Source organism: Kogia breviceps, chromosome 10 (assembly GCF_026419965.1).
Source record: "Kogia breviceps isolate mKogBre1 chromosome 10, mKogBre1 haplotype 1, whole genome shotgun sequence".
Lineage (NCBI taxonomy): Eukaryota > Metazoa > Chordata > Mammalia > Artiodactyla > Physeteridae > Kogia > Kogia breviceps.
The window spans coordinates 71771978-71799897 of NC_081319.1; the positions used below are offsets into that span (position 1 = coordinate 71771978).

The 27920-nt window shown below is 37.9% G+C and overlaps 1 protein-coding gene across 4 annotated transcripts in view; it reads left to right on the forward strand.

The window, feature by feature from the left end:
* ZFAND3 (zinc finger AN1-type containing 3) overlaps positions 1-27920 on the forward strand; it is a 329028-nt gene that overhangs the window by 95438 nt on the left and 205670 nt on the right. For 2 of the 4 annotated variants that reach the window (XM_059077220.2, XM_067006128.1), the window contains exon 3: positions 25093-25133. The exons of the other annotated variants lie outside the window; for them this stretch is intronic. In XM_059077220.2, the coding sequence (XP_058933203.1) occupies positions 25093-25133 (41 nt within the window). The remainder of the gene's footprint in view (positions 1-25092; positions 25134-27920) is intronic. 4 annotated transcript variants of the gene reach the window in all.

Below are 27920 nucleotides of genomic sequence, written 5' to 3' on the forward strand. Positions count from 1 at the left end.
GGTGGGGTATCTTTCCGTACTGTATTGTCTTTAACAGTTATACATTTAAACAGTACATATTGGTATGTACTGCACATATTGTTCAGCTTCTTGTGATTTATCTTATAGATTATCTGTTCCATATCACTGTGTGTAGAATTATATCATTCTTTTGGATAGCTTGATATTATTCTCAGTAGTTACAGTATACTTTAATTAGTCTCTTGATAGACATTCAGGTTTTTGACAATCTTGTTTTAACTCTTATTTATTTAATCATTTAACTGTTTTAAATAATGCTGCAGGAAACCTTCTAATACATGTCTTTCTGCAAATTTGTGATGATTTCTTCCCATACTTATTCTTTTTTTTTTTTTTTTTTTTTTTTTTTTTTTGCGGTATGTGGGCCTCTCACTGTTGTGGCCTCTCCTATTGCGGAGCACAGGCTCCGGATGCGCAGGCTCTGTGGCCATGGCTCATGGGCCCAGCCGCTCTGCGGCAGGTGGGATCTTCCTGGACCGGGGCACGAACCCATGTCCCCTGCATCGGCAGGTGGACTCTCAACCACTGCACCACCAGGGAAGCCCACCATACTTATTCTTAATATTTTTATTTATAATGTATTTATACTTTGTTCTGAATAAATTACATCGCAAACTATGTTTTCAGTGCTTTTGAGATGCAAATTACCATTTAAAATTTTACTCCCTTACATAGACTTTTAGAAAGCATCTATTTTCAAGAAAATCTCCGGGGAAAGTAATCTTACAAGTAGAGTTTAAGTAAAAAACCTTATGTAGAAAGTCAACGTAAAATGTATAATCTCAAATAATAGGCAGTATTGAATGTTTGCAGTTTTAGTCTTAAACTGATTTAGCTCCCTAAGCAGAGTATATATACTATTTCTGTAGTTTTTCTTTCCTTTTGGCGAAAGCATTAGTGTTTTGTAGAGACTAGATAACCTGCTTGTTACTAGTGTTTGTAATAATAGGATTGTTAATTCGTTGAGCAAACTTGTTCCATGCAGTGTTCCATGCTCTGGGAATATAGCAGTGAAGAGAGTTCAACATGGAGCTTTTATTCTTGATGCAGGTGGTGGTGAGACAAGAATAAAGTAATCAAACATGTAGTAGTAAATAATGAATATATAATGATAAGCCCATTGGTGATCAGTGCTAGAGAGAAAAATGAAGCATGTAGGAAGAGTAGGCAGTCCTGAGGTTTGGAGCATAATGGATATTTTAAAATAGGATGTGCCTCAGAGAAGGATCTGCAAGAAACTGGTAATAGTGGTTGCTTCTAATAGAGGGACTGGGTGTCTGGCAGACAGGGTTGGAGATGAGACATACTTTCATTAATACTCTTTATTAGTGCCTTTTGAATTTTCTGTTATGTGATAACATTCATAAGAATAAGTTTTTTTTGAAAGAGGCTACTGTGATATTAGAGATGAGGGAGCAGAGAGCTGCCCTTCTTTGCTCAGTCCATCGGTCCTTTCACTGAGGTCCAGGCCTTTTTAGTCAGAAGTGGTTCTTTAGGGCTTCCCTGGTGGCGTAGTGGTTGAGAGTCCGCCTGCCGATGCAGTGGACACGGGCTCATGCCCCGGTCCGGGAGGATCCCACGTGCCGCGGAGCCGTTGGGCCCGTGAGCCATGGCCGCTGAGCCTGCGCGTCCAAAGCCTGCGCTCCTCAACGGGAGAGGCCACAGCAGTGAGAGGCCCGTGTACCGCAAAAAAAAAAAAAAAAAAAAGAAGTGGTTCTTTAATTGTATTTTCCTACTAATAGCGTATTTTTGTTGTTGTTGTTAAAATGTTTTAAAATTTATTTTTGGCTGTGTTGGGTCTTCGTTGCTGTACACGGGCTTTTTCTGGTTGTGGTGAGTGGGGCTACTCTTCGTTGCAGTGCGCGAGCTTCTCTTTGCGGTGGCTTCTCATTGCAGAGTATGAGCTCTGGGGCGCGCAGGCTCAGTGGTTGTGGCGTGTGGGCTTCAGTAGTTGTGGCTCACAGGCTCTAGAGCATAGGCTCTGTAGTTGTGGCTCACAGGCTTAGTTGCTCCGCGGCATGTGGGATCTTCCCAGACTAGGGCACGAACCAGTGTCCCCTGCCTTGGCAGGCAGATTCTTAACCACTGCACCGCTAGGGAAGCCCCTACTAATAGCATATTAAGGAAAATGACTTACTAAGAAAGTAAGGGAGTTTTGAGTGGCAAAATGGGTAGAAGATGAAAAGCTATTATCAAATCTGATTTATTTTACATCATTAACAAGGCTGTGTTTGTCTTTTTAACATGGAAATGAAACTGTTGATAACTGACGTCTGGTGTGCTTCAGTTAAGTTTTTCAGAGAACTTTAAATCATTGGCATAAAAGCATTGAAGCTGAGTAGAGGTGTGTTGGCCAACCCCATATGCTAGGTTGCTGCCTCTTCATTACTGCATCGGAACTGCCATTGCAGGCTGAGTTGGGTATCTTTTTTTTTTTTTTTTTTTGTGCTAGGCGGGCCTCTCAGTGTTGTGGCCTCTCCTATTGCGGAGCACAGGCTCCAGACGCGCAGGCTCAGCGGCCATGGCTCACGGGCCCAGCCGCTCTGCGGCATGTGGGATCTTCCCAGACCGGGGCACGAACCCGTGTTCCCTGCATCGGCAGGCGGACTCTCAACCACTGTGCCACCAGGGAAGCCCGGAATTGGGTATCTTTTACAAAAGCCAAAAGGACTCACAGGTCCTTGGGTTAACTACTGGATAGACCTACTAGCTCTAGGGCATTTAACAAAATTGCAAAAGATGAAAGTAACTTTATTTTTTTTACCTAGATCTCTTATTCTGTAAATCAAAGCAATTAACTTGTAACACTGATGCTTTTGAGGGTTAATCTTGAGTATTTTGTTGTTTTGTCTTTATTAAATGTAACTTTTTTTGACTTTAGCTTTTGTACTTGTAAATTTGGCAAGTATGGTTATTAATACCTGATGAAGGTAAAGGTAGAATCAATTTGGAATCTGAATAGAAGGTATGTTATAAAAAGAATATGACAACATCAATAAAAATAATAAAGCAAAATCTTGTCTTTTAATGTTTGTTACATCCTTCTAGTCCTTGTCTGGTGCATTCATGTTCGTATTTCCAATAACTGTAATCATGAATTGGATCCCATTTACTTAACATTTTACAAACATTATTTTGTGTTGTTACTTTGTCTGGAAGTGGTTTCATAGATGGTTTTAATATAAATAATTTCTGAGAATATATAGCTAGTTCAGAGTAATGTAAAGTTGGAAAACTGGCAAAATATATTAACCTGTATCAGTAGTAATTTCGAATAAATATACTTCTCTAAATGTTCATTTTTAAAAGGTTGCTTTGATCACTAATCTCCAGTTTTAGAGAGTCTTTATTTGCATATAATGAGAATTTTTAAGCTTAGAAAACCATTCTTATAACTCCTTTATTTATTGAGTAGAGCTGTATCAGAATTATAATTAGCTGTATGGTTGAAAAACCCTGTAATTTCAAGTGTAAATATTTAAGCTTTCAAGTTAGATTCAATAACAAGAAACCAAAATACTAGAATCGTTGACTTCTTCTTTGTTTGAAGCATGAAATATTCTGGCAGGCTTTCAGACTAATAGAACAGTTTCCAGAGATTGGATAAAACTGTTACTTTATCACTAATATACCAATCTTCTAGATTACCGTAGTTGTTTTCTGTGAACTTTGTCATTCAGGGACTGATCATCATCTTCTGAATTTTCTAAATTGCCTTCAGGCTTCTATCTACTATATAACATTTCTTGCTACCTAGCTCTTACTTGCAGAACTTACTCCCTTTAACTTGTAGGGTAAGAGGGAATTGAGAGGTAAAATTGAGAGGTAAAATTAGTATTAGGTCAGTAGTATCTATGGTTCTTGAGTGGGAAGAATAAAAGAAAGCTTAACAATTGATGAGGATTTTAAAATTACCATTGATTTTAATGTAAATGACAGCATAGTCTGATAGCATGAATAATTTAATGTAACTAGGTAGAACTAATAAAGTTTTTAAACTTACAGTTCATCAAAAATATGCTTGCTTTTTAAAAATTGTTTTCCATAAATAAGTTGGAATTTGTGCTGTGTACCTTGGTAGCTGCTGTTACCAAACCAGTAGTCCCTTTGTGAGTTGTAAGATTTTTGTTCTGTGGATATTCCCAAAGGGTTATATGAGGAAATTCTGAAATAAAGGGCCAGATTAACTTAAAAACAAAACAAAACCAAAAACAAATTACTTGGCCTACTTGGAAGGGAGTAAACAACTATGGGCTACAGTTTTTGCTTTTCTGGAATGCTGAATTTCAGCTTAGAGGAAATTCTTCATCAGAGCAATAAACCTTTGAAAATTGCTTTATAATGGAAACGCTGACAGACCATTAACTTTAGTGGTGCGGATGCACTGCTCTGACATACGTAAGGTTGTCCCAAGTTGCTAAGTACAGTAAACCATGTTGGGCAGTGTACATCCCGTGGAAGCCTGTATGGGTGTATGCAGTTTGTCGTGTTATGCTACCTAATAATGGAGAAGCTCAAACATATCACCTTTGACATGCAGGAGAAGTATCATTTTAGAAGGAAAGAGTGTTTAGGCTCTGCTGATGCTGATAGCTCATTTTGTATTTGCCACACTGGAAAAGGTCCAGGGTAAATTTAGCATGATGCATTTAATCAACATTCCAATTACAGTGCCACTGAAGCACACCAGTGTTTCCTTACTACCAATTCATTGGAACTTCTAGGTCATAAAGTATCATTATTAGGCATATTGGAAAGTCTCAGCCCAGTGGAAATGTGGATTCTGGGATTTTTCCAATTGCTTTGAAACAGTAACGGAGGCTGCTTGGATGTACATTTTCCCCATGTAAAATGAAAATTGGAATTTAAAGGGATTGATATGACAAAGTGAGAATCCTATAATGCCCCAGGGAAGGATGAAGCAGAATGTTCACATCTAAAAGTAAAATAAGGAAAATGATGAAGAGGGGTGGGTACTTCCATGGCAGTCTGCTTAACGACTGATATCCCTGCTAATAATAAGTGTTGTGAGAATTTGTCTTGTTTTTGGCTATATTCACAGCACCTAGCACAGTACTTGGCACATAATGTGGGTTTCAGTAAATATTTATTGGATTTATTTGTATTTGTTTATTTGGAAGCTATTTGTCAGGCACCTTGCTAAATGTTGTGAAGGTTACTAATATAATGTGTGTGTGTACATTTGTGTACATATACATAATATACATAATACATAGATATACATGTGCAGCTTGAATTAATCCATAAAAGATTTCTTAAAGGCATTTTAGGTACAATTTGATATGCTGAGTATCATGAATTTATGCAAAGATTCAAGTGTATTTGGGCAGAATCATGTCATCTGAAATGTAAGTGTACTATAGTAAAGAGATCTGACTTCATAACTAGATTATAAATAAGTCTGGTGCCCCTGTACTCTAAAAATCAATGCTAATTGGACCAGACTTATTTACTCTGTTCTGTTTGATCAAAAAAGAATCCCCCCCCCCCCCACTTGTCTGTGGCAATTCCCAAACTTGGCTGCCCACCTGGGTGGGCTTTTAAAAAAACGTAAGGATTGTAAGGTATTAGCCCAGAGATTTTGATCCACTAGGTCTGAGTTGGAGACTGGGAATATATACTGTAAAGAAATGTCTTTTCCTTGGGTGCTTACGTACAGCTAGTCTTCCCACACTGCTTCATTATATACTTCAAAATGAGTGGTGACAATTACCTTGGACCTTTTGGGTTCTCTGGAAACAGTAACCAGCGCAGTGATTAATGTCTTGGTCTTATGCTGGTGGAAGAAAAGAAATGGTAGCATATGTCATAGTGAAGGTTGTTTAGGATCAGTGTTGACTTTCTGTCTGTATATTTTACCAGAAAGCTATCATCAGGACAGTTTGGGGAAGGATATGATTTTCTTTTTTTCCTGTGGCATATTCGTAGAGTTGTAATACTAGAAGGTACCTTAGAAATCATTTAGTTTATTCCCTTCCTTTTATCTTTGAGTTAACCTTAAAAATGGTAGGTTTTGAATCCCAGCTTTGTCTGTTATTTGTTATCTCATTCTCTGAGCCTTCATTTCTTACACTTAAAATGGGGGTAATAATACTTAACCTAGCTTATAGGTTTTTTAGGATTAAAATGCACAAAAAATGCCTACTAGCATGTATCTGGCATGTAGTAAGTGATCAGCAAATGTTAGATTTTATGGCGTACCTGTTATATGATCTGTGGTATACGGAAAAGCCAAAAGAAGTAGAAAAATTATACAGAAAAGTTAAAAGAAGTAGTTGAAATTCAAGTTAAATATGCTGTATCCTCATAAACAGAGTTTAAAAAAATTGTGGTTAAAAATACATATAACACAAACTTCATCTTTTTAACCATTTCAAAGTGCACAATTTAGCGGCATTTAGTACATCCACAGCATTGAACCATCATTACTCTATTTCCAGGACTTTTTCATCACTCCAAAAGGAAACCTGTACCCATTAAGCAGTCACTCCCTATTTCCCCCTCTTTCCAGCCCTTGGCAACCACTAATCTGTTTTCTGTCTCTGTGGATTTGCCTATTTTATATAACTTCATATGAATGGAATCATACAGTATGTGTCCCTTTGTGTCTACTTCTTTCACTTTGTGTGTTTTTAAGGTTCATCTGTGTTCTAGCATGTATCTGCATTTCATTTCTTTTTATGGCTGAATAATAAGCCATTGTGTGGTTATATACCATAATTTGTTTATCTGTTCATCAGTTGATGGACATTTGAGTTCTGAACTTTTTGGTGATTGTGAATAATGCTGCCACAAACATACATGTGCAAGTTTTTGTTTGAACACTTGTTTGCAGTTCTTTTTGGTAAATGCCTATGAATAGAATTTCTTGTTCATGTGATAATTCTATATTTATCTTAATTGAGGAACTGCCAAACTGTTTTCCACAGTGGCTGTGCCATCTTACATCCTACCAGCAATGCGTGAGGGTTCCAGTTTCTTCACATCCTGGCCAAAACTTAAAAAAAAATTATAGCCATCCTATTAGGTGTGAAGTGTATCCCATTACGTTTTTTGTGTTGTTGTTAGATTTTTTTAAAAATTAGTTTTAAGTGTACACCATAATGTATACAGTGCAAAATGACCATCACAAGTCTAGTTAACATCTGTCACCTTACATAGTTACCAAAAATAATTTCTTTTTCTTGTCACGAGAACTTTTAAGATCTACTCACTTGGCAACTTTCAAATATGCAATATATTATTATTAACTATAGTTGCCATGTTGTTCATTACATCTTCATGACTTATTTATAACTGGAAGTTTGTACCTTTTGCCCCTTTCACTCATTTGTCTAACTTCTATTCTCTCACCTCTGGCAACCACCATTCTGTTCTCTTTGTCTATGAGCTCAGTTTTTGTTTTTTTAAATTCCACGTGTAAGTGAGATCATATGGCATTTATCTTTTTCTCTCTAACTGACTTCATGAGCATGGCTTCAAGGTCCATCCATGTTGCAAATGGCACGATTTCATTCTTTTTTATGGCTGAATAATATATTCCATTGTATATTCTTTTTTAATTCATTCATCCATTGATGTACACTTAAGTTGTTTCCATATTTTGGCTATTATAAATAGCTGCAGTGAACATGGGGGTGCATATATCTTTCTGAGTTAGCTTTTTTGTTTTCTTCATATAAATACTTCAGAAATGAAATTGCTGGATCCTATGGTAGATCAATTTTTAATTTTATGAGGAACCTCCATACTGTTTCCATAGTGGCTGCACCAATTTATATTCCCACCAACAGTGTACAAGGGTTCCTGTTTCTCCACATGCGCACAAACACTTGTTATTTGTTGTCTCTGTGATAATAACCATTCTAACAAGTATAAGGTAGCAACTCATTGTGGTTTTGATTTACATTTCCTTGCTGATTAGCTATGTGGAGCATTTTTTCATGTACCTGTTTCCATCTGTATGTCTTCCTTGGATAAATGTCTGTTCAGATCTTTTGCCCATTTAAAAATCTGATTTAGGGCTTCCCCAGTGGCGCAGTGGTTGAGAATCTGCCTGCCAATGCAGGGGACACGGGTTCGAGCCCTGGTCCGGGGAGATCCCACATGCCGCAGAGCAACTAAGCTTGTGTGCCACAACTACTGAGCCTGGGCTCTAGAGCTCGTGAGCCACAACTACTGAGCCCGTGTGCCACAACTGCTGAAGCCCGCGTGTCTAGAGCCCGTGCTCCACAACGAGAGAAGCCACTGCAGTGAGAAGCCCACGCACTGCAACGAAGAGTAACCCCTGCTCGCCGCAACTAGAGAAAGCCCGCGTGCAGCAACAAAGACCCAACACAGCCAAAAATAAATAAATAAATAAAATAAATTAAAAAAAAATCAGATTAAAAAATATGAGATGTATGAGCTGTTTATATATCCCACTTGTTTATTTTTGCTTTTGTTGTGTTTGATGTCAGACTTCAAAAAATTATTGCCAAGACCTATGTCAAGGAGCTTACCACCTATGTTTTCTTCTAGGAATTTCATGGTTTCAAAATTTCCATGCAAGTCTTCAGTGATATATCCACTTTGTCCACTTGGTTGAGAATTTTTATCATAAATGGATGCTGAATTTTGTTAAATGCTTTTTCTGCATCTACTGAGATGATCATATTTTTATCCTTCAATTTTTTAATATGGTGTATGTATGACATTGATTTGTACATGTTGAACCATCCTTGCATCCCAGAATAAATCCCACTTGATCATCATGTATGATCCTTTTAATGTATGGTTGAATTTGGTTTGCTCGTATTTTGTTGAGAATTTTTGCATCTACGTTCATCAGGGAAATTGGTGTGTAATTTTTTTTAAAAAAATTATTTTTATTTTTGGCTGTGTTGGGTTTTTGTTGCTGTGTGGGGGCTTTCTCTAGTTGCAGCGAGTGGGGGCTACTCTTCGTTGCGTGCATAGGCTTCTCATTGTGGTGGCTTCTCTTGTTGTGGAGCATGGGCTCTAGGTGTATGGGCTTCGGTAGTTGTGGCATACGGGCTCTAAAGCACAGGCTCAATAGTTGTGGCGCATGGGCTTAGCTGCTCAGTGGCATGTAGGATCTTCCTGGGCCAGGGCTCGAACCCGTGTCCCCTGCATTGGCAGACGGATTCTTAACCACTGTGCCAACAGGGAAGCTCTGTAATTTTATTTATTGTGGCGTCCTTGTCTGCTTTTGGTATTAGGGTAATGCTGGCCTTGTAAAATGAGTTTGGAAGCGTTTCCTCTTAATATTTTTTGGTAAGAGTTTGAGAAGGATTAGTATTCGGTAGAATTCACCAGTGAAGCTGTCTAGTCCTGGACTTTTATTTCTTGGGAGGTTTTTGATCACTGATTCAATTTCATTCCTAGTAATTAGTGTGTTCTTATTTTCTTTTTCTTCATGATTTAGTCTTGATAGGTTGTATGTTTCTAGGAATTTATCCATTTGTTCTAGGTCGTCAAATTTGTTGGCATCATTATGGTTTTGATTTGCATTTTGCTGACAACTAAATGACATTAGGCATCTTTTTGATGTGATTGTTGGCCATTTGTATATCTTCTTTAGAGAAATGTCTCTTTAAGTCCTTTGCCCTGGGACTTCCTTGGTGGTCCAGTGGTTAAGAATCCGCCTTTCCAGTGCAGGGGATGTGGGTTCAATCCTTGGTTGGGGAACTAGGATCCTACTTGCTGCGGGGCAACTAAGCCCGCACACCCAACTACTGAACCTGCGTGCTGTAATGAAAGATCTTGCGTGCCACAACTAAGACCCGACACAGCCAAAAAATAAATAAATAAAATATATATTGAAAAAAAAAAAAAAAGTCCTTTGCGCACCCTCCCCCCCAGCTCCAGCCCCCGGCCTCCTTTTTTTCACCCCTGGCTGCGCCGCACGGCTGTGGGATCCTAGTTCCCCGACCAGGAACCTGGGCCCTTGGCAGTGAAAGTGCAGGGTCCCAACCACTGGACCGCCAGGGAATTCCCTCCTTTGCCCATTTTTATTTTTATTTATTTATTTATTTTTTTGGTACGCGGGCCTCTCACTGTTGTGGCCTCTCACTGTTGTGGCCTCTCCCTTTGCGGAGCACAGGCTCCGGATGTGAGGGTCAGCGGCCATGGCTCACGGGCCCAGCTGCTCCGCAGCATGTGGGATCTTCCCGGACTGGGGCACGAACCCACGTCCCCTGCATCGGCAGGAGGACTCTCAACCACTGCACCACCAGGGAAGCCCTGCCCATTTTTAAATTGGGATTTGTGTTGTTGAAAGCAGAGTCTTCTGATTATAAAATTAATTTATATACTATCATTTGGATAGAGACCTTATTTGGAAATGTAACAATAAGGGGTTGACGTTCTTTTAAAGTAACATTTTATTGCATGTTTTATTTTTATCTATTTTTTTAGATAAATGTAACTCCCTTCAATTATATAGCTTAGCCTGATGTCTTGCTCCCTGCGTCCAGTCTATACTAGCAGATAACCAAATTTATTTCTTTCCAAATTATTACTGTTTTACCTTGATTTTTTTTTTTTTTAATTTATTTTGCGGTATGTGGGCCTCTCACTGTTGTGGCCTCTCCCGTTGCGGAGCACAGGCTCTGGACGCGCAGGCCCAGCGGCCATGGCTCACGGGCCCAGCCGCTCCACGGCATGTGGGATCTTCCCGGACCGGGGCACGAACCCGTGTCCCCTGCATCGGCAGGCAGACTCTCAACCACTGCGCCACCAGGGAAGCCCTTGTTTTACCTTGATTTTAAAAAAAAATTTATTTATTTATTTTGGCTGTGTCTGGTCTTAGTTGCTGTGTGAGGGCTCTTCATTGTGGCACGCAGGCTTCTCTCTAGTTGTGTGCAGGCTCTGGAGTGCATGCGCTCAGTAGTTGCAGCGTGTGGGCTTAGTTGTCCGCAGTATGTGGGATCTTAGTTCCCTGACCAGGGATTGAACCCTCATTCCCTGAATTGGAAGGCGGATTCTTAACCACTGGACCACCAAGGAAGTCCCTGATTTTTTTTTTTTTTTGATTGAATGTTTCTTTCCTTACTTTTTGGTTAACAGTTTATTGAGGTATAATTTATCTACCATAAGATTCACCCATTGTAATTGTACAGTTTGATGATTTTTAGTAAGTTCACAGTGTTCTATCACCATTACCACATACAATTTTAGAACATTTCCATCACCCTGAAAAGTTTCCTCAGGGCTATTGGTGGTAAATTTCTTTGCCCACTTCTAGGCAACTCATCTGTTTTCTGTGTTTGTAGATTTGCCTTTACTTAATATTTCACATGAATGGCATCATAATATATAGAACGCTAGCTTCTTTCACTGAGATGAATATTTTCAAGGTTCATCTATGTTGTAGCATGTATCCATGGGGGGTTCCTTTTTATTGCTGAATAGTAGTCCATTCTATGGATAATAACATATTTCATTTATCTGTTAGTTAATGGACATTTGGCTTGTTTTTAGTCTTTGGCTGTTATGAATAATGAACATTCATGTACAAGTCTTTGTGTAGACATCCTCCTTCAACTTTATTTTGAAAAATTTCAACCCCACAGAAAGGTTGAGATAAGTAGTATACTGAATGTCCATATACTCTTCACCTAGATTCACTGATTGTTAACACTTGCTACCCATGCTTTACTTCTTTCTATAAATATACCTTTTCAGAACCATACCATGACAGTTTGCCTCTTAAATATTTCAACATGGATCTTATAAGAATGAGGACACACATTTTCATACATAACCACAGTATCATATTAAAAAAATTAGCAAGAATTTTATATCAGCTATTTTATATACATATTAAAATTTCCCCAGTTGTTCCAAAAATGTCTTCTAGAGCTTTTTTACCCCTTTTTTCTAATCCAAAAGTGATTTTCTAGATTACATTCGGTTGTTGTTTTTCTTAGTCTCTTTTAATCTAGCATAGTTCCTTTCCTCTCTGTTTTTCATGTCAGTGAGGTTTAGGCCAATTATCCCACCTTTTAGCTTTGTCTCATTGCTGTCTTATGATTTGGTTCTTTTTTTTTTTTTTGGTTTGGTTTTGACTTTATATATATATATATTTATTTATTTTTATTTATTTATGGCTGCATTTAATTTAAAACTTGTGTGTGTGTGTGTGTTGGGTGGTAGGCTGAAGACCTTTTCTTTGCATATCTGTCAACTGATTTGAGAGCCATACACTTTTTCTTGTGTCCACCACGCAAATAATACATCATCTGTGATAGCGTAGCATATGCCTTCTGGAACTGGCCTTCTGGGCTGGGACCGTCACTCTACTTATTACTAGCATGTGAACTTAGGCAAGTTACTTAACATTTCTGTGCCTCAGTTTCCTCATGTGAAAAATGCTGACGATAAAAGCAATGTGTTAGTAATTGTAAAACATACACTAGCATGAAATGGTTAACTCATTTAAAATATCTTGCTGGTGACTGGCACATGAATGCCTAAATAAATGTTTGCTAGTTAATTGACATCCAGTTTTGGTCTCATTAATGGGGTAAGAATCTAAAGACATTTATGAAGCAATTTGAGGGCACTCTTCAGATTTTTATGATTTGTTCCTTAGTCTTTAAGTTGTCTTGCTCATGCCTAATCTGGCAGCATCGTTTTTTTTTTTTTAAATAGCAACTTGTCTTTTAATCAATTCAAAGTATTCAACATAGATTTCATAGAAATAATGCTTTCTTGTTGCACTTACTCATTTAGATAGTAACTAAACTATGTGATCACAGCCACAAGTAAAATAGGTGTAATTGTAAGGCATAGACAGATTTTGGGGAAAAAATAACTGGTTCTGCAGAAACATTCAGCCCAAATGACAGGAGTGGAAATAAACCTCTATGTTGGGAAACAGCTCTGCTGGCTGAGAGAGCATTTGGCACACTAACATTGGGTATGTTAGTCTGTTTTATGGAGGGTCTTAAGAGCACAGGTTAATATAGCCAGTTGAGTGGAGTCTTGTCAAGAAAACTGCTGTATTCTTTGAAGAAGATGCTGCTGCTGCAGACTCACCATCTTAGGGCTTTTACTGTAGGTTATTTCTTATGGGTCTGTTTTCTGCCAGATTACAGCTTTTCATCTTGGTTTTCTTGTGATGGTTTAGGTAGCATGTTTGTGAGAGGTGGCAAAGTTGTATGGCCAGGAAGATAGACTGACCCATGATTACCAGTTCTTCTTAGAACAATTCAGCCATGCTTCAGCACAGGTCCTCAGCACTGGGAGGGGAGCTGTGCACTCTTAAGTTGAATTCTGTCAGATGGGTCCTGAGCTTCTGATATTTCCAGCAGAGTCTTAGATGGTGGGTGGTACACAGAATATGCTCACTAAGTTTGTGAATGGCATCAAGTTGGGTGGGATAGGTGGCTCAATAGACAACTGGATTAAAATTCAGAATATCTGATGTTTTAGAAAAGTTGGTGAATATATGTAATATGGCATTCAACACAATTAAGATAAGATAATTTTCTTAAGGAAAGTAAATAGCTGTGGAAATTCAGTATGGATGTAGGATTGGGTTTATACTAGTGGTAGTACAAAACAGTCCCAAGGTGATAAGAAAACTAGTTAATAAATAAGTCATTATGTCTTTGCATTTAAAACCATTGATAACAAGTCATATAATTGGAATGGCACTTAAAGAAATCATAGGGCCATTCCTTCACCATATTTAGTATTTGTCACAGTGTAAGCATTAAATGAAGATCTCAGGAAAATATTCCAGAGTGAGAAGACTGAAAAATTAGGAAACAGTCCCCATCAGAAGGTTTTAGTAGATATATAGCCTAGAAATAATGGAGAGTTTAGTAATTCTCTTATTAGATTATATATGACTGTGTTATTGTATGATCATAGATTCATAGAATGTCAGAGGTCAGTGGTTTAAGTAACTCATTTTTTTAAACATCTTTATTGGAGTATAATTGCTTTACATTGGTGTGTTAGTTTCTGCTTTACAACAAAGTGAATCAGTTATACATATACATATGTTCCCATATCTCTTCCCTCTTGCGTCTCCCTCCCTCCCACCCTTCCTATCCCACCCCTCTGGGTGATTACAAACCACCTAGCTGATCTCCCTTTGACATGCAGCTGCTTCCCACTAGCTATCCACCCTATGTTTGGTAGTGTATATATGTCCATGCCACTGGGTGAGAAAACACAAACCTGAGGTCACACATTCAGGACAGGCCCTTTCCTCTCAGGTCACTGTTCTTACCACTTACCCCTGTGGCAGCCTGTGTTTTTATTCTGATGACAAGATTATTAAGTCATTTATAATAGTAGGAAGGTTATAAAGTAAGACATTAGGTATTAATGATTTTGAGGTTTTGGAGGCAGTGAAACATGACACACAAAGAAGCATTGGAATCTCTTGTGGTCATAGAACAGGGATACTTTATCTTATTGAGGCAGAGACAGAAAAGATGTACTCTTGAGTTTCCTTCTAACTCTTTCTCTTTTTCTGCTGGGGATTATAACTGCTCAGGTTGATTACATGGAGAATTTTCTTTTGCAGACTTTAGGTAATCTTGTATTTTGTGGTGAATGACTAAAATAGTCAGGAAATGGAAATTTTAAACTTTGAACTTTCTTCCTTTTCACTGAGCATTGGACTGGGAATAAGGAGAGCAGTTTCTCTTCTGCTGTCACCTTTCATCCATTTCTCATCTAGATTCATGGTAGGTGTGATCCCAACCCTTTCACCTACCCCAACTGCCACTCCCCCTGCCCCAAGAATATCCTGGTAGGCTGATGTAATATATGAAATGTTTAGAATTTGAACAAAATGAAAGGTGCTATTGAAGTACAGAAGACATTTTTTTGATGTCAGTGACAGTAACTGCACATTAAACATTTTTTGTGTTTGTGTATTGCTGGATATTACTTTATCTTCCTCCATATTTAGTGGATACTCTTTTGGTGCCTGAGTCTTAACTGAATGACATGAACTGAAATGTTACATCTTGTAGATATATTTTTACCTGGATGTTTTCCAGCTGTTAGAAGCACCTTATGCTTTTCTTTCTTAGCTGTACAGTTCTGTGTTAGCCTGTTTAACCTTGCAGCTTGAACCCTTTAACTATCATCTCCCAGGTTTATGTCTCATTTTCTGGCAAAGAAAGATCTAATAATAATGTGTTAGGTTTACTTTTCATCTTTTATTAAAATTACCCCATGTTTGATCTGATTTTCCTTAAATATGGATAAGTGAATGCCTCTGTTTGCAAGCCTAAATTGTCTTGATAATAAGAGTAGATAAATGCACACTTCACCAGGATGAAGCAGAAATATTTGTCACTTGGATAGGACAGGTACATATATAATTCTTCAGTAGTTTTTATGTAATGATGGTTGCAAAGATGATGGAAAATGCAAGGCTCAGTAGTTTTTCTTAGAAGAAGTGGTTCGTTTGTATAATTATTAACCCATTATAGAAGTTTCATAGCCAGTTAATTATTTTGATCACTATTCAGGTGAAAACACTCTGACTGCCATAAATGTAGTGTCTCCTAACCCTCACCTATTTGCAGCAGCACCATGGCTAGCCAGGAGAAAAATAAGGACAGGGAATACCTCACTGTTCTCTCTCTCTTAAATATTCTGTTCTCAATTTAATTCTCAGGTATTTGTTCCTATACCAACTGAATGGGAAATCTTCTGTGTATCGTTTTCAGAGCAACACAAAGAATTCCTTTTGTGATGAACCAGTAATAGTACCTAATGTGGTGTAGAATTTTAAAAATTGGTTTTTTGTACCAATAATACTTTATTGAGTATTTATATAATTTTTAATATATTTAATATAATATAATAATTAAATTATATAATTTATATACAGTAAAATTTACAATCTTATGTGTATAATATAGTGAATTTCGACAAATATATACACTTATGCAGTCACCACCAGATCAAGATACAGAGCATTTGCATCACTCCAGAAAGTACACTCTTTTGATGTACAGTTCTAAAAAACTTCTAATAAAATGGGTAGGAATAACTTAAGGGAGAAGTTTAATAATCAACAAGGGAGAAGTTTAATAATCAACTCGTATGCAGTTTCTTTAGGTAACTGGACAGCAGTGAGCTTAGTCTTCTTTTTTCCCCTGCTGTTTTCTCTACTACAAAAGTGAATTCTGCTGAGCATTATTTTCCTCTAATACAGGGTTTGAATTTCCTAAAATATTACATATATTTGAAAATGAAGAGATCCAGATATAAGGCATTTCTCCATCTTCTCAATAAGAAAAAGAAGGGTTTTGGTCAACATAAATATAGAAATTTTTAGGGGTGTAGGTGAAATAATTAAAATGTTAAATAGTTAATTATAATAATTGCATATATATATTTAAAAAATCTTTTCTTTAACTTTTTCATTTTGAGATAATTTAGATTTACATGCAGTTGTAAAAAAAGAATAATACAGAGAGATCTCCTATATTCTTCTCTCAGTTTACCCCAGTAATAATTGCAAATGCATATTTAAGAATAGGTTATACTATCAAATTCCATGTATTTGAATTTATTCCTAATACACATTTAAAAATATTACTTTCCTGGGCTTCCCTGGTGGCGCAGTGGTTGAGAGCCCACCTGCCGATGCAGGAGACGCGGGTTCGTGCCCCGGTCCGGGAAGATCCCACATGCTGCGGAGCGGCTGGGCCCGTGAGCCGTGGCCGCTGAGCCTGCGTGTCGGGAGCCTGTGCTCCACAACGGGAGAGGCCACAACAGTGAGAGGCCCGCGTACCCCCCCCACACACACACACACACATTACTTTCCCAGTCATTTTATGAAACATTAATTTGAATGCTCCACATCTTCACAGCCATGAATGTCTTTAATATTTATTTACTGAAACCACATTTAAAGGTTTAAAGGTATTGGCCCAGTTTTTCAGTTATTTACTTCCTTACAAGTTGTTTGAGATATAGAGCATTTAAAAAATCTGTTAATGTTGCTCTCTGTAAGTTTTATCTGAAGCCACGAGAATTCATTCATATAACGTTAGGAGAATTGCCATCATTTTGATGGTTATTTGCGATCTTCCTAACTTTCCAAGGTTTTTTTATTGCATTTCTTTCTAAATGATCTTCAGAGGCCTTTTTCAGGTGGCAGCTACCTCTTGTAATTGTGACATCACACTCCAGGAATAAGTATTTAATCTGTGTTTAAATCTGTTTTTTACTCCCTTTTGAAACTTGTTTGGTGTCATAACTTTGACAAAGCATCCAGCGCTAGTGTTGTGTAATGTTTTTCCAGACTTCATTCAGTGTTTATGCCCAGAGATGAGAACTTCCCTGTCTGTGCCCAGAGGTGAGAACTTCACTGTCTTGCCCCTTTCACAGACTCTGACTGGATGGACGTCCCTGGGAGTTTGATTCCATTGGTAGGGTCTTACTCTTTTGGAATCCCAAATGCCATTCCCCTCGGCAGGACTGCTTGCTTGGAGTTTTCACTTCAAGGTTTTTGGGAAGCTTTTTCTTTTTTTCTTTCTCCCCTATTTGTATTTAATATAAAATTATTGGTGCCTACTTCAAAAGTAAGGATTTAATTGTAAAGCAATTCCGCTTCTTGAAGGATAATTTTTAGGGAAGAAAACCTTTCCTTATGTTTGGGCATATATGGTAAGGCAGCTGCAACCACTGTATACAGTATGTGTTAGAATCGATAGGGTCATTAAATTTCTCTTATGTGGAAAAATTATTTGCCATTTTTATTCAGTTCATTGTATTTTTTTCTCCTGCATTTCTACAAAGGATTTACGTTCTAATATTTATTCTTCTTTTTATCAGTTTATTGATGGCCATGCCTCATCTTGTTTTATTCGTTAGGTAGTGCTGGGCTAACCTTTTAGTAATGTGTACAGGGCCACAGATGATAATGTGACTTGTTTTACATCTGTATATCTTTTTAGTGCAGGGACTTAAAACACAGAAAACCAGAGGTGTATGCTATGTCCTTCCTGTCCTTGAATTTGGGTATAAAATGTTAAGACATGGTTCATTACAGTACCCTACCTGGAATCTAAATTATTACAGTGAAATTAGCTTTTAAAGTAGCATGACCCATATTGCTTACATTCTAGCAACTAATCCCCCTTAATAACAACTCTATCTTTTCCTTTGTAATATTCCCTTAAAAAGAAAACTTTGCAGATATTGTCTGAATGATTTAGAGTGATGTATAACAATTCAGACAGGCTGGATGCACTGTTGAAAGCCTCCTTTGTCATTGCCTGCTAGGATGTCATATGTTTGAACTGGCCTTTTTCTTGTTTGCCTGGGGTGAGCAAAGAGTGATGATTTAGTAGAGTTGTTTGCTGCTTTCTAGCTGTTGTAGGAAGTTAAGACTTTCTGGCTTAATGTGTATGAGGTGGCACGCGGATTGTTACTAGTCTTTAATCATCTAATCTTACTTCTAAGGTGACTGAAATGGTTTTTAGAGTGGAGGAGGCATTGTGGTTTGTTTATTCCTCTCTCCTTTGCATGTATACGCACATCCCTGCCTGCCTCCCCTCTCCTTCCTTTGGATTATTTTGAATTAGAAAATGTGGCTCGTTGGTTTTTACAGATTGGTTTTCTTCATTAAGAAGAAAATCCCTGTGTAGTCTAGGTTTTTAAAAATGTTATGATCCATGCCTTACCTAGAGAAATTTAGGGTGGAATTGCTTGGCATAGTTATGTACTGGTACTTTTGTTTTTCCTTTTGACTCTTCTTTATTTTTTAGTGCCTCAGTTTCTTCCTCACTGATATGGTGACAGGGTTGTTTTCTATTTCCATATTTGTATTAAAATATTTTGCGGGGGGACCTGGCATGTATGCATTTTTCTGAGTGGTGAGAGTTAGTAGTGTTGTATGAATGTCAAGAAAACGCTGTAAATAAAATGTTTTTAGAATTTTCAGAAATTAGGAATGTTCTTTTAATTCCTTGAGACAAACTAGCTGGAAGATTAATTTATTTTTCATTTAAAAAATTAATATCCTTCAGAATTAGAATTTTTTTAATTTCAGAGGAAAACACATGATTAAAGCAGGATAACCATTTCTCCCATTAAACAAAGATTTGAAGTTAGTTATTTACTTAATGTTGGTGGGAGTGTATTGAAAAAACAATACTTTCAGGTGCTTTTTTTTTTTTTTTTTTAAATTTTTGGCTGCGTTGGGTCTTCATTGCTGCGTGCAGGCTTTTCTCTAGTTGCAGAGAGCGGGGACTACTCTTCATTGCGGTGCACAGGCTTCTCATTGTGGTGGCTTCTCTTGTTGCGGAGCACAGGCTCTAGGTGCACGGGCTTCAGTAGTTGTGGCTCATGGGCACTAGATCGCAGGCTCAGTAGTTGTGGCGCACGGGCTTAGTTGCTCTATGGCATGTGGGATCTTCCTGGACCAGGGATTGAACCCATGTCCCCTGCATTGGCAGACGGATTCTTAACTACTGCGCCACCAGGGAAGCCCCTTTCAGATGCTTTTGATGAGAGTGTAAATTGGTAGAACGCATCTGGGAAGTAATTTGGCAGTATTTACCAAATCATACTTTTTCATCTCAGTAATTTTCCTTTTCAGAATCAGTTTTAAAGAAAGTTATCCAGCCAAAGATCTATGACCAAAGACTTATGTCCAAAAATGCTCATTCTAGCAATATTTATAATAGAAGAAAATCTGGGAAAAAGGTTAAACATTCAACAGTAAGAGAGTAACTATAGTGTTAGTATGTAATGGACTATTACAGAGCAACAAGGATATTTTTGGAGAATATTTAATGACATGGGAAATATCACTGAACATAAATATAAAATGAAAAATGAAATTTACATATTTTTATTATATATTTTTGGTGAATTATTTGATATATACAAAAGAAAATATGCAACGTGTATGTTATAAAGCATACATGTGAACATACCACACAACTTTACCAATACTGTTAATATAATAATTCTTTTTTTTAACATCTTTATTGGAGTATTATTGCTTTACAGTGGTGTGTTAGTTTCTGCTCTACAACAAAGGGAATCAAATAAATTCTTATTACATATATCCATAAAGATAAAAAGGCATTATTTCAGAATGTTAACAATTCTTATGTTTGGAGGAAGGATTATGAGTGATCTTTGGCTTTTGCTTAAATGCTTCTGTTCTTTTTCTAAATTTTGTACAAGGGACATGTATTTTCAAAACAAGAAAATATCACTAAACATTATTTATTGAAAGAAGAAAAAAATTTAAGCTGGATTCTTTGCACCTCCATCTCATGGGAAAGAAAATTCTGAAAGTGTCTGCCACCTGTTATCTCCTGAGTGACAAATCATGGCCAGGTACACAGGGTGGCATTATCTACCATTTATAGGTATTACAGAGTGACAGAGCTCCTGAGAGATGACAGGCTGACAGCTACAGGAATTGTGGATGCCCTGTCTTCTAGGAGGTGTTTGAATGACCTTTACAAAATATATATTAAAAATTTACTTAGAATTTTCATGGTTCATGCCTTCAAGAGAGGATTCATTTCTTCACTTAACAAGTATTTATCGGGTGCCTGTTAAGTACCAAATGAGGGTCCAAGAGGGTATTTGCTCTTATGATACTTACATTCTGGCATTGAAGGATAGTCAACAAGCAAACAGGCCGGTGGTGAGGTATCAAAGAATGAGGTGTTGTGAACAGGAAGATGAGTGATTTAAATTGGGTGGTCAGGTGAAACCTACTGAGGAGGGTCAAACTAGGAGCTGAGTGACAAGAAAGAGCCAGTCCTACAATGATTTAAGAGTAGAGGGAACAGCATGGGCAAGAGCTCTGCAGTGCGTTCTAGAAACAGATAAAAAGGTGAGTATAGTTGAAGTGTGGTACGTGAGAGGAGCAAGACAGATCATGAGGGGACTTAAGGCTTTAGTTAACAAGTTTGAATTTCATACTAAGTGCAATAGGAGGGCTTCCCTGGCGGCCCATTGGTTAAGAATCTGCCTGCCAATGCAGGCGACACGGGTTTGAGCCTTTGTCCAGGAAGATCCCACATGCCGGGGAGCAATAAGCCCGTGCTCTGCAACAAGAAAAGCCACCACAGTGAGAAGCCTGCACACTGCAATGAAGAGTAATCCCCGCTCGCTGCAACTAGAGAAAGCTCGAGTGCAGCAATGAAGACCCAATGCAACCAAAAACAAACAAACAAAAAAACCCAACTAAAATATAAATGCAATAGGAAATTGGCATTAAGAAAGAAAATAGCATGATATAACTTAAAAAAAAAAAAGATTACTCCGGCTGCTATGTGGAAAATTGTTGCCAAGGGTCAAGTATGGGAGTGGGAAGACCTGTAAAACGTCATTTACAGTAGAAGCATTGGCAAAGGAGAGAAGTAGATAGATTTAGGTCTATCTGAAAATAGAGCCAATGGGTCTTGCTCAGTACTGTGTATGAGAGACTGCAGGAAAGAGGGAAATCAAGGTTGGTGTTTCGGATTTTGACTTGAGCAACTTGGAGGAAGCTGTTTGCTATTTATAAAGGTGGACAAATGGGTCACCGGGTTTTGGGAGAATATTGAATGTTCTAGTTTGAAATGTGACTGAGCTGCATGTAAAGGTGTCATGTAGGCAGTTAGATGTATGAGTTTGGAGCAAGGTGAAGAGGTTTGGGATGAAGGTAAACATTTGTGAGTCTTTAGTGTATAGATATAGTATTTAAAGCCATGGGACTGTGTGATACCACTAAGTTGGAAGTAGGGATAATGAGGACCCAAGTCCTGGACCTCCAATTATAAGGCCTTGACAGTGGAGGAGGAGCCAGCAAAGGTGGCTAAGAGGGAACTGTTATGTGGGAGGAAAATGAGGTGGAGGGTAGGGGTAGATTTGATCTGGGACCTGAGTGACAAGGCAAAACTAGAGAGTTTCAAGAAGGATGGATCTAGTTGAATGGTGCTGAGAGAGAGGGAGTAAGATGAGATCAGGGTCATAACCCTGTGTATCAGTTTTCTGGGGCTGCAAATTACCACAAATTTGATGGCTTAAAACAACAGAAATATATTCTCTTAAATTTCTGGAGCCTAGAAGCCCCAAATCTGGTAGAACTGCCTTCCCTCCAGGGGACTTTAGGGAAAAATTTGTTCCTTGCCTCTTTCTACTTCCAGTGGCTGCTCCAGTATTCCTGGGTTTGTGACCACATTCCTCCAGTCTCTACCTCCATTTCCACATTGCCTTCTCTCTGTGTTTTTCCAAACTTTCTTTTCCTCTCACAAAAATGCTTGTAATGCCATTTAGGATCCACCTCAATAATACAGAGTAAGCTCAAAATCTTTAGCTTAATTTTTCTGCAAAGACCTTTTCCCCAAATAAGATAAATTCTAGGAATTGCAAATTTCGGGGATTAGGATATGATACTTTTGGGCAGCCATTATTCAACCTACTAAACCTTGGTTTTAGAAACATGGTAGCCATTGGATATCTCAATAAGAGCAGTTTCTCTGGAGCATTGGAGACATAAGAGAATCATATCTACCTTTCATGCTTGCAGCCACATAGAGAACTCTATTTAATCTACCCCAAGACTGTGCAAGTTGATCACACTGTGTTTTTTGGTGGTTGTATGCCTGTGGTTAGCTTCACGTTTTACATGTTGAACATGAAAAAGGAGCAAAGTTCTCAGAAGCCTCTGCCATTTTTTTCACGTTCAGTGTTGCTGACGTATGTGATCCAAGTTGGCGTTACCAGTAGCTGTTACTTCTGTATCTCACATCTGGTTCTTTCAGATTTTAGACATCTCTGTTTTGATTAACAATATCAGTATCTGTATTATTTCTTTTGTAACCTGATTGATAACTGTGTTGCTGAAAAGTTCTTACTCAGAAAGTAGAATAGATGTCATCTAGGTAATATATAGGTATAGTGGGCATTTGAAATACATCAGCCATCTGAAGAGAGATAATGGCAAGTCGAAAAAATTGCTGTTTTGCTGTTTTTTCTTACCAGCTTTGTGAAACACAGATGTTAAAACTGGCACACTTGGTGCTCAGCCGCCCTCAGTAATGCTCTGCAGGCTGTCCATGATTCCTGCTAGATCATGGGGAGCAGCGGAGGATAAACAAGTTATCTCTGGCTCTCTGTGGCACTGCATGGGCAAGAGATAGCGACCACATCAGGAAGAGGCCTTCCTCCCTGGGGGTAGTCCTAGCAACAAAGGAATTCCTTCATCCCCATTTCTTCCTTGAGTTGGAAATGAAATGACTGGCAGCCTTGGGTCACTTCCCTGTGTATATATATGTGTATTTGGAGGGTTGGGCAGTAGTTGTGCTTCCTCCAGATTAAAGGCTTTACTTTTTCCAGGAGCTGCCTTGATTACCATAGATTAAATCTTGGTTGTGGGACCATTCTCCCAAACCACCAGAGTGTGTTCATCTCAACTTCTGTATTGAGGCAGAGGCCCTAATTTGGCATGGTGAAAAGAACACAGGCTTTGGAATTAGACCAGGTTCATCTACTTACTAGTTCTGTAACTTTGGCAAGTTATATACCCTCTTGGAGACTCAGTTTCCTCATTGGTAAAATGGGGTCGAAGGCATGTGCTATTATGCTTACCACGTGGTAGGCTTGTAATAAATGTTAGATGCCACTGTTAATACATCTCTGTCTGTTTTTTTCATTTTTATTCATTTTGATACTTAAATTTCCTTACTGCCTTTGATGTCTTTATATTAAGCAGAGTCCTAAAGAAAGATCCACCTGTTAACATAGCATCTCTTTTGGGAAAGAACTAGTGACCCCTTCCTGCCTCCTCTCCCATCCCCCCTCCTTATTTTATCACCCTATGACAATTACTGACAGTTAGATCTTGGGTCCCAGTACATTGGAAGACAATCATAGTCATCAGGGAATACTTCCCGAGGGAGGCTTTCATTAATTGTTAAATTTACTGTGGAGGGCAGAAGATTGTTGCCATATTCCATGTGTAGGGGTGGCTCTGGGAAGACTCAGATGTTGGGAGGGGAGTTGCTGAGGAATGAAGCTGTAAATAGGTCAGTTTACTCAAGAAAGAGTATTCTAGGAGGCTTTTGTAGTTAGGGTGGCCTTTGGAGTTAGCTCAGACCTTAGGTCAGATACCTCTGCAGTTAGTTCCCCAGCTGTGTGACCATGGGCAAGCTGCTCACCTGTTAAATGGGGATGACTGTATGTCCTTGATTTCGAAGACCACTCAATTTAATAACACCTTGGAGTGTTATTAAATTCCACCACCTCCAAGGTGGTGGAAACATTTCCTCATTAAATTATTCATCACTTGTAGCCAGTGGTATATTTCCTGGTTGTAGAAATATTTATGTGATTTTTAAAAAGGGTGTATTTTAGAAACAAAGCAATCTGGTAATGCCCAGTCTCAGGGATGTTGGGAAGATTAATAAGATAATGTACGTTAAGTGCCCATCCAAGTTAGTACTCAGTGAATTGTAGTTATTATTAACAGATGGAAGGAAATGAAAAATAAGTTGATTGGGAACATCTGAAGAAAGAATTTTAAATGGCAAGGTCATAATATGACCAGGATCTGAAATTGGACTAGAATGAGGGGAAAGAGGACAAAAGGTCAAGTAATGTTATAGAAGTAATTGAGTGTGTAAATAAGGAGCAAGTTTTACCTCTTTACAGGCAAAATTTTCCCTTTTTAAGTGATGAGTCTGTGGTATATGTTCTAATGTAAACAGAGGGAATGTGGCAGTCATGTGGGATAAATTCACTCCTCTGTTATCTTCTGGGCATATTACAGTATTCCTGAACTTGCCCTATATAAGCTGCTAGTCACAAAAAATAAAGCATTGACTAACTCACAGATAACAAACAAAAAAGCATTTTATTTTTGTTGTTTTGTTTTTGTTTTGTTGTGGGGGAGGGTGGCTGGCTGGTTAGGGACTTCTCATTAGTTTATTAGTTCAGTTGCCTGGCCAGGAAATTCTTTGCCTATGTTTCAAACATCTTTATGTTTTGATTAGAGTGATAACTGAATTTTTAGCTCTTCTTTCTTTTCTTTCTTTCTTTTTGCCCCAGGTCCAGCAAGACTATGAACCTCTGTTCCAAATGCTTTGCTGGTAAGTGCAGAAAAAGGGTTTTAAATTTATTTTTAATTTTCTTCTTTTGGTTGTTTTTAAGACTGTCTAAATTATTTTAAGACTGTCTACCCTTTTTTGGGTTTATGCATGGGGTTTTATTTGCTTGTGTGTGAAAGCAGTTTCTCGTCACTAAGTTGCTTCATATACTTGCTTAGGACTGTTGAAACAGTCTTCCCTGAGTGAAATGAAATCTTGTGTGTACTTGTACCAAACAAACTTTCCTCAGTTTACAGTTCTTGGCATATAGTGGAATTGTAAACACTTGTGTTGTAGTAGGGTAAAATATATATGTTCATCTCTGATCTTGATTTGAATAATTAATGGTGAATGTTGCTTTTACCAATGAGAATACAAGAGAAAGAATATTTTCATGTTGGAGTCAGGAAGAGAATAATGCTGAATTAGGCTTTCTAAACCAATCCCTCAATGAAATCACCTTGGGTAAGTCACTTAATCTCTTTGGACATTAGATTCATCATTTGTAACATGAAGAGCTTAGGCTTGATGTTTGCCAAGTGCCTTTTCCACCCCCTAAATGCTGATTGGTTGACTCCTTGAATTATGACTCCTTAATGAAGTTAAAACCTTCAGGTGTTTTTTTTTTAAAAGAACTTCACATCTAATGATCTTATGTAAAATAACTAAGTCTTACTAATAGGGATATGTTTAAGTTTCATTCTACTCTTTATCACTTTATTGTTTTATCTAAGACAAACCTGGACCCAAGTTAAAGTGGTAAGGACAGATTTTAATCAGTAATATACTGCTGCAGTAGGGAAGAGGGGACTTGTGCAGAGTGAAATGGACATTTTAAAGGGAGAATGAAGGAGTAGGGGAGGGGCTGCTAGCTTGGCTCAGTATAATCAGGGGAGTAGAAAAATTACAAAGGATTGGTTTTTGTAAATGAGACTGGCAGTGTCTGTTAGTTGACAGTTATTGAAGTTAGGAAAGTTAGGATTTTATCCTCCTACAGAGGCAGAGATTGAGATCCTGTTCTTCCTGATGATTACATTTAAAGGAATGGCTTTCATGTCTTTGAGAAAGACACTCCTGGGTGATTGAGTTGTAGGAGATACACAAACATCTCAAAGGGACAGAGAAAGGGTTCACAATTTTAAACCGTTTTTAGTAAATGCTCTAAGATAGGGTAATCAGGGGCCTATAGTAGTCAGCTGTGTGTTGGAACAAATCTTAAATTCTTTTGGCAGCTTTGAGCTTTCTCTGACAGGCACTTTAAGAGGGACTTAGGATCACCCTAGGGAAGGGGCCTTAAGCTGTTTGAAAACTGTGTTAGTGGTTGCTTAAATCTGTTAATGTGGGGGGATATGAGTGTATGAAATAATTTGTGTTGGGAGTTGGTAGTTTTTATAGGTCAAGGTTGAGGCCTGGTTGAGAAGAGGGCTCAGAGGAGCCTGGCTGGAATTTGGTCAAGGAGAGAATCTTTTGTCAGTTTTCATCTTCTATTCATTGTGCTATTTGGACAAGGACATGATCAGAGTGTAAGCTTTGGACCTTTATATTTATGCCGAAACTAGGGGATAGGTTGGATGGAGTTGGGAGGGTTGCGGAAGCTGGCAGTTTGTATCTGTTAAAGGTCTGGAATTTGTCAAATACTTTATTAGGTTTTTAAAAGAAAAAATACTGGTAAGTTTGGTTTTTATCCAACTTTTAACAGAATCTCTGCCATGTTAAGTGAATGTATTGTGCTTTTCTTACTTTGCATATCTACAATTACAGATATGAAGAAATGCTTCCTCACTGATGAGAGTTTATATATATGTGTAGTAAAGATGAAGTAGCAGTGAGAGAAAATGTATATTGTGTGTCTGTCTCTGCGCGCATATCTGCAATTACAGATATGAAGAAATGCTCCCTTACTGATGAGAGTTTATATATATGTGTAGTAAAGATGAAGTAGCAATGAGGGAAAATGTATATCATGTGTCTGTCTCCACGTAAAACTAGTTCCCCCTGATAATTCAGTAAAGTGTGGCTGTGGGAGAAGCCAGGCACCTGTGAGTCAGGTGGCCCACATCAAATACTCAAAGAACTGTCTCATGTCCCTAAATACATATAAATTTTAAAAAAGTATCAGTGAAGATAGTTCAGCCATGGTCTTTGCATTTCTTTGGACTTGTTACAGTTTTATTTTCTATGGTTATTATTTATTGTATCTCTGGTGGTCTGTGTCCACTGACTCTTTACACAGCTTATTTTTGCTTTTAAAAATATTAAGAGGATATTTTCAAGTGTGTAAAGAAAATACTCTCTCCTTTCTTCTTTATCTTTGCCCCCACACTCCTGATTTCCCCAACATCAGTTGAAAGGAATGACTTGTAAATGAAGTCCTGCTTGCTGAAGCAGCATTTGGTGTTCTTTTTGAAATTCAAGAGAAAAAAGATCATTGAACTTTAAAGATACATTTGTGTATTTTGTTTCTCTATGAAGATAGGGTGAGTATAGAAGTGCATTGTAGCAGAGGCATGAGGTGTGAAAGACAGCATGAAGATTACTTTGGCCAAAGCCACTGTGATTTTAAATAGTCTTTTAAAGTGTATCATAAAGTGTACAATGTACTTTAAAAGGTGGAAAAATTTCTTTAAAAATAGCTATTGTGTACCATTATGTTAAAGAGATTTTTCAGGATTCCTTTTTAAAACTGTGTGGTGGAAAAGTGAGTTTGTCATAACTTGTTTACATGAAATTGAGTGAAATGAGTAAAAACATGTTTAAAGTCTTGTCTAGTTTTGGCATTTCTACCCGCTT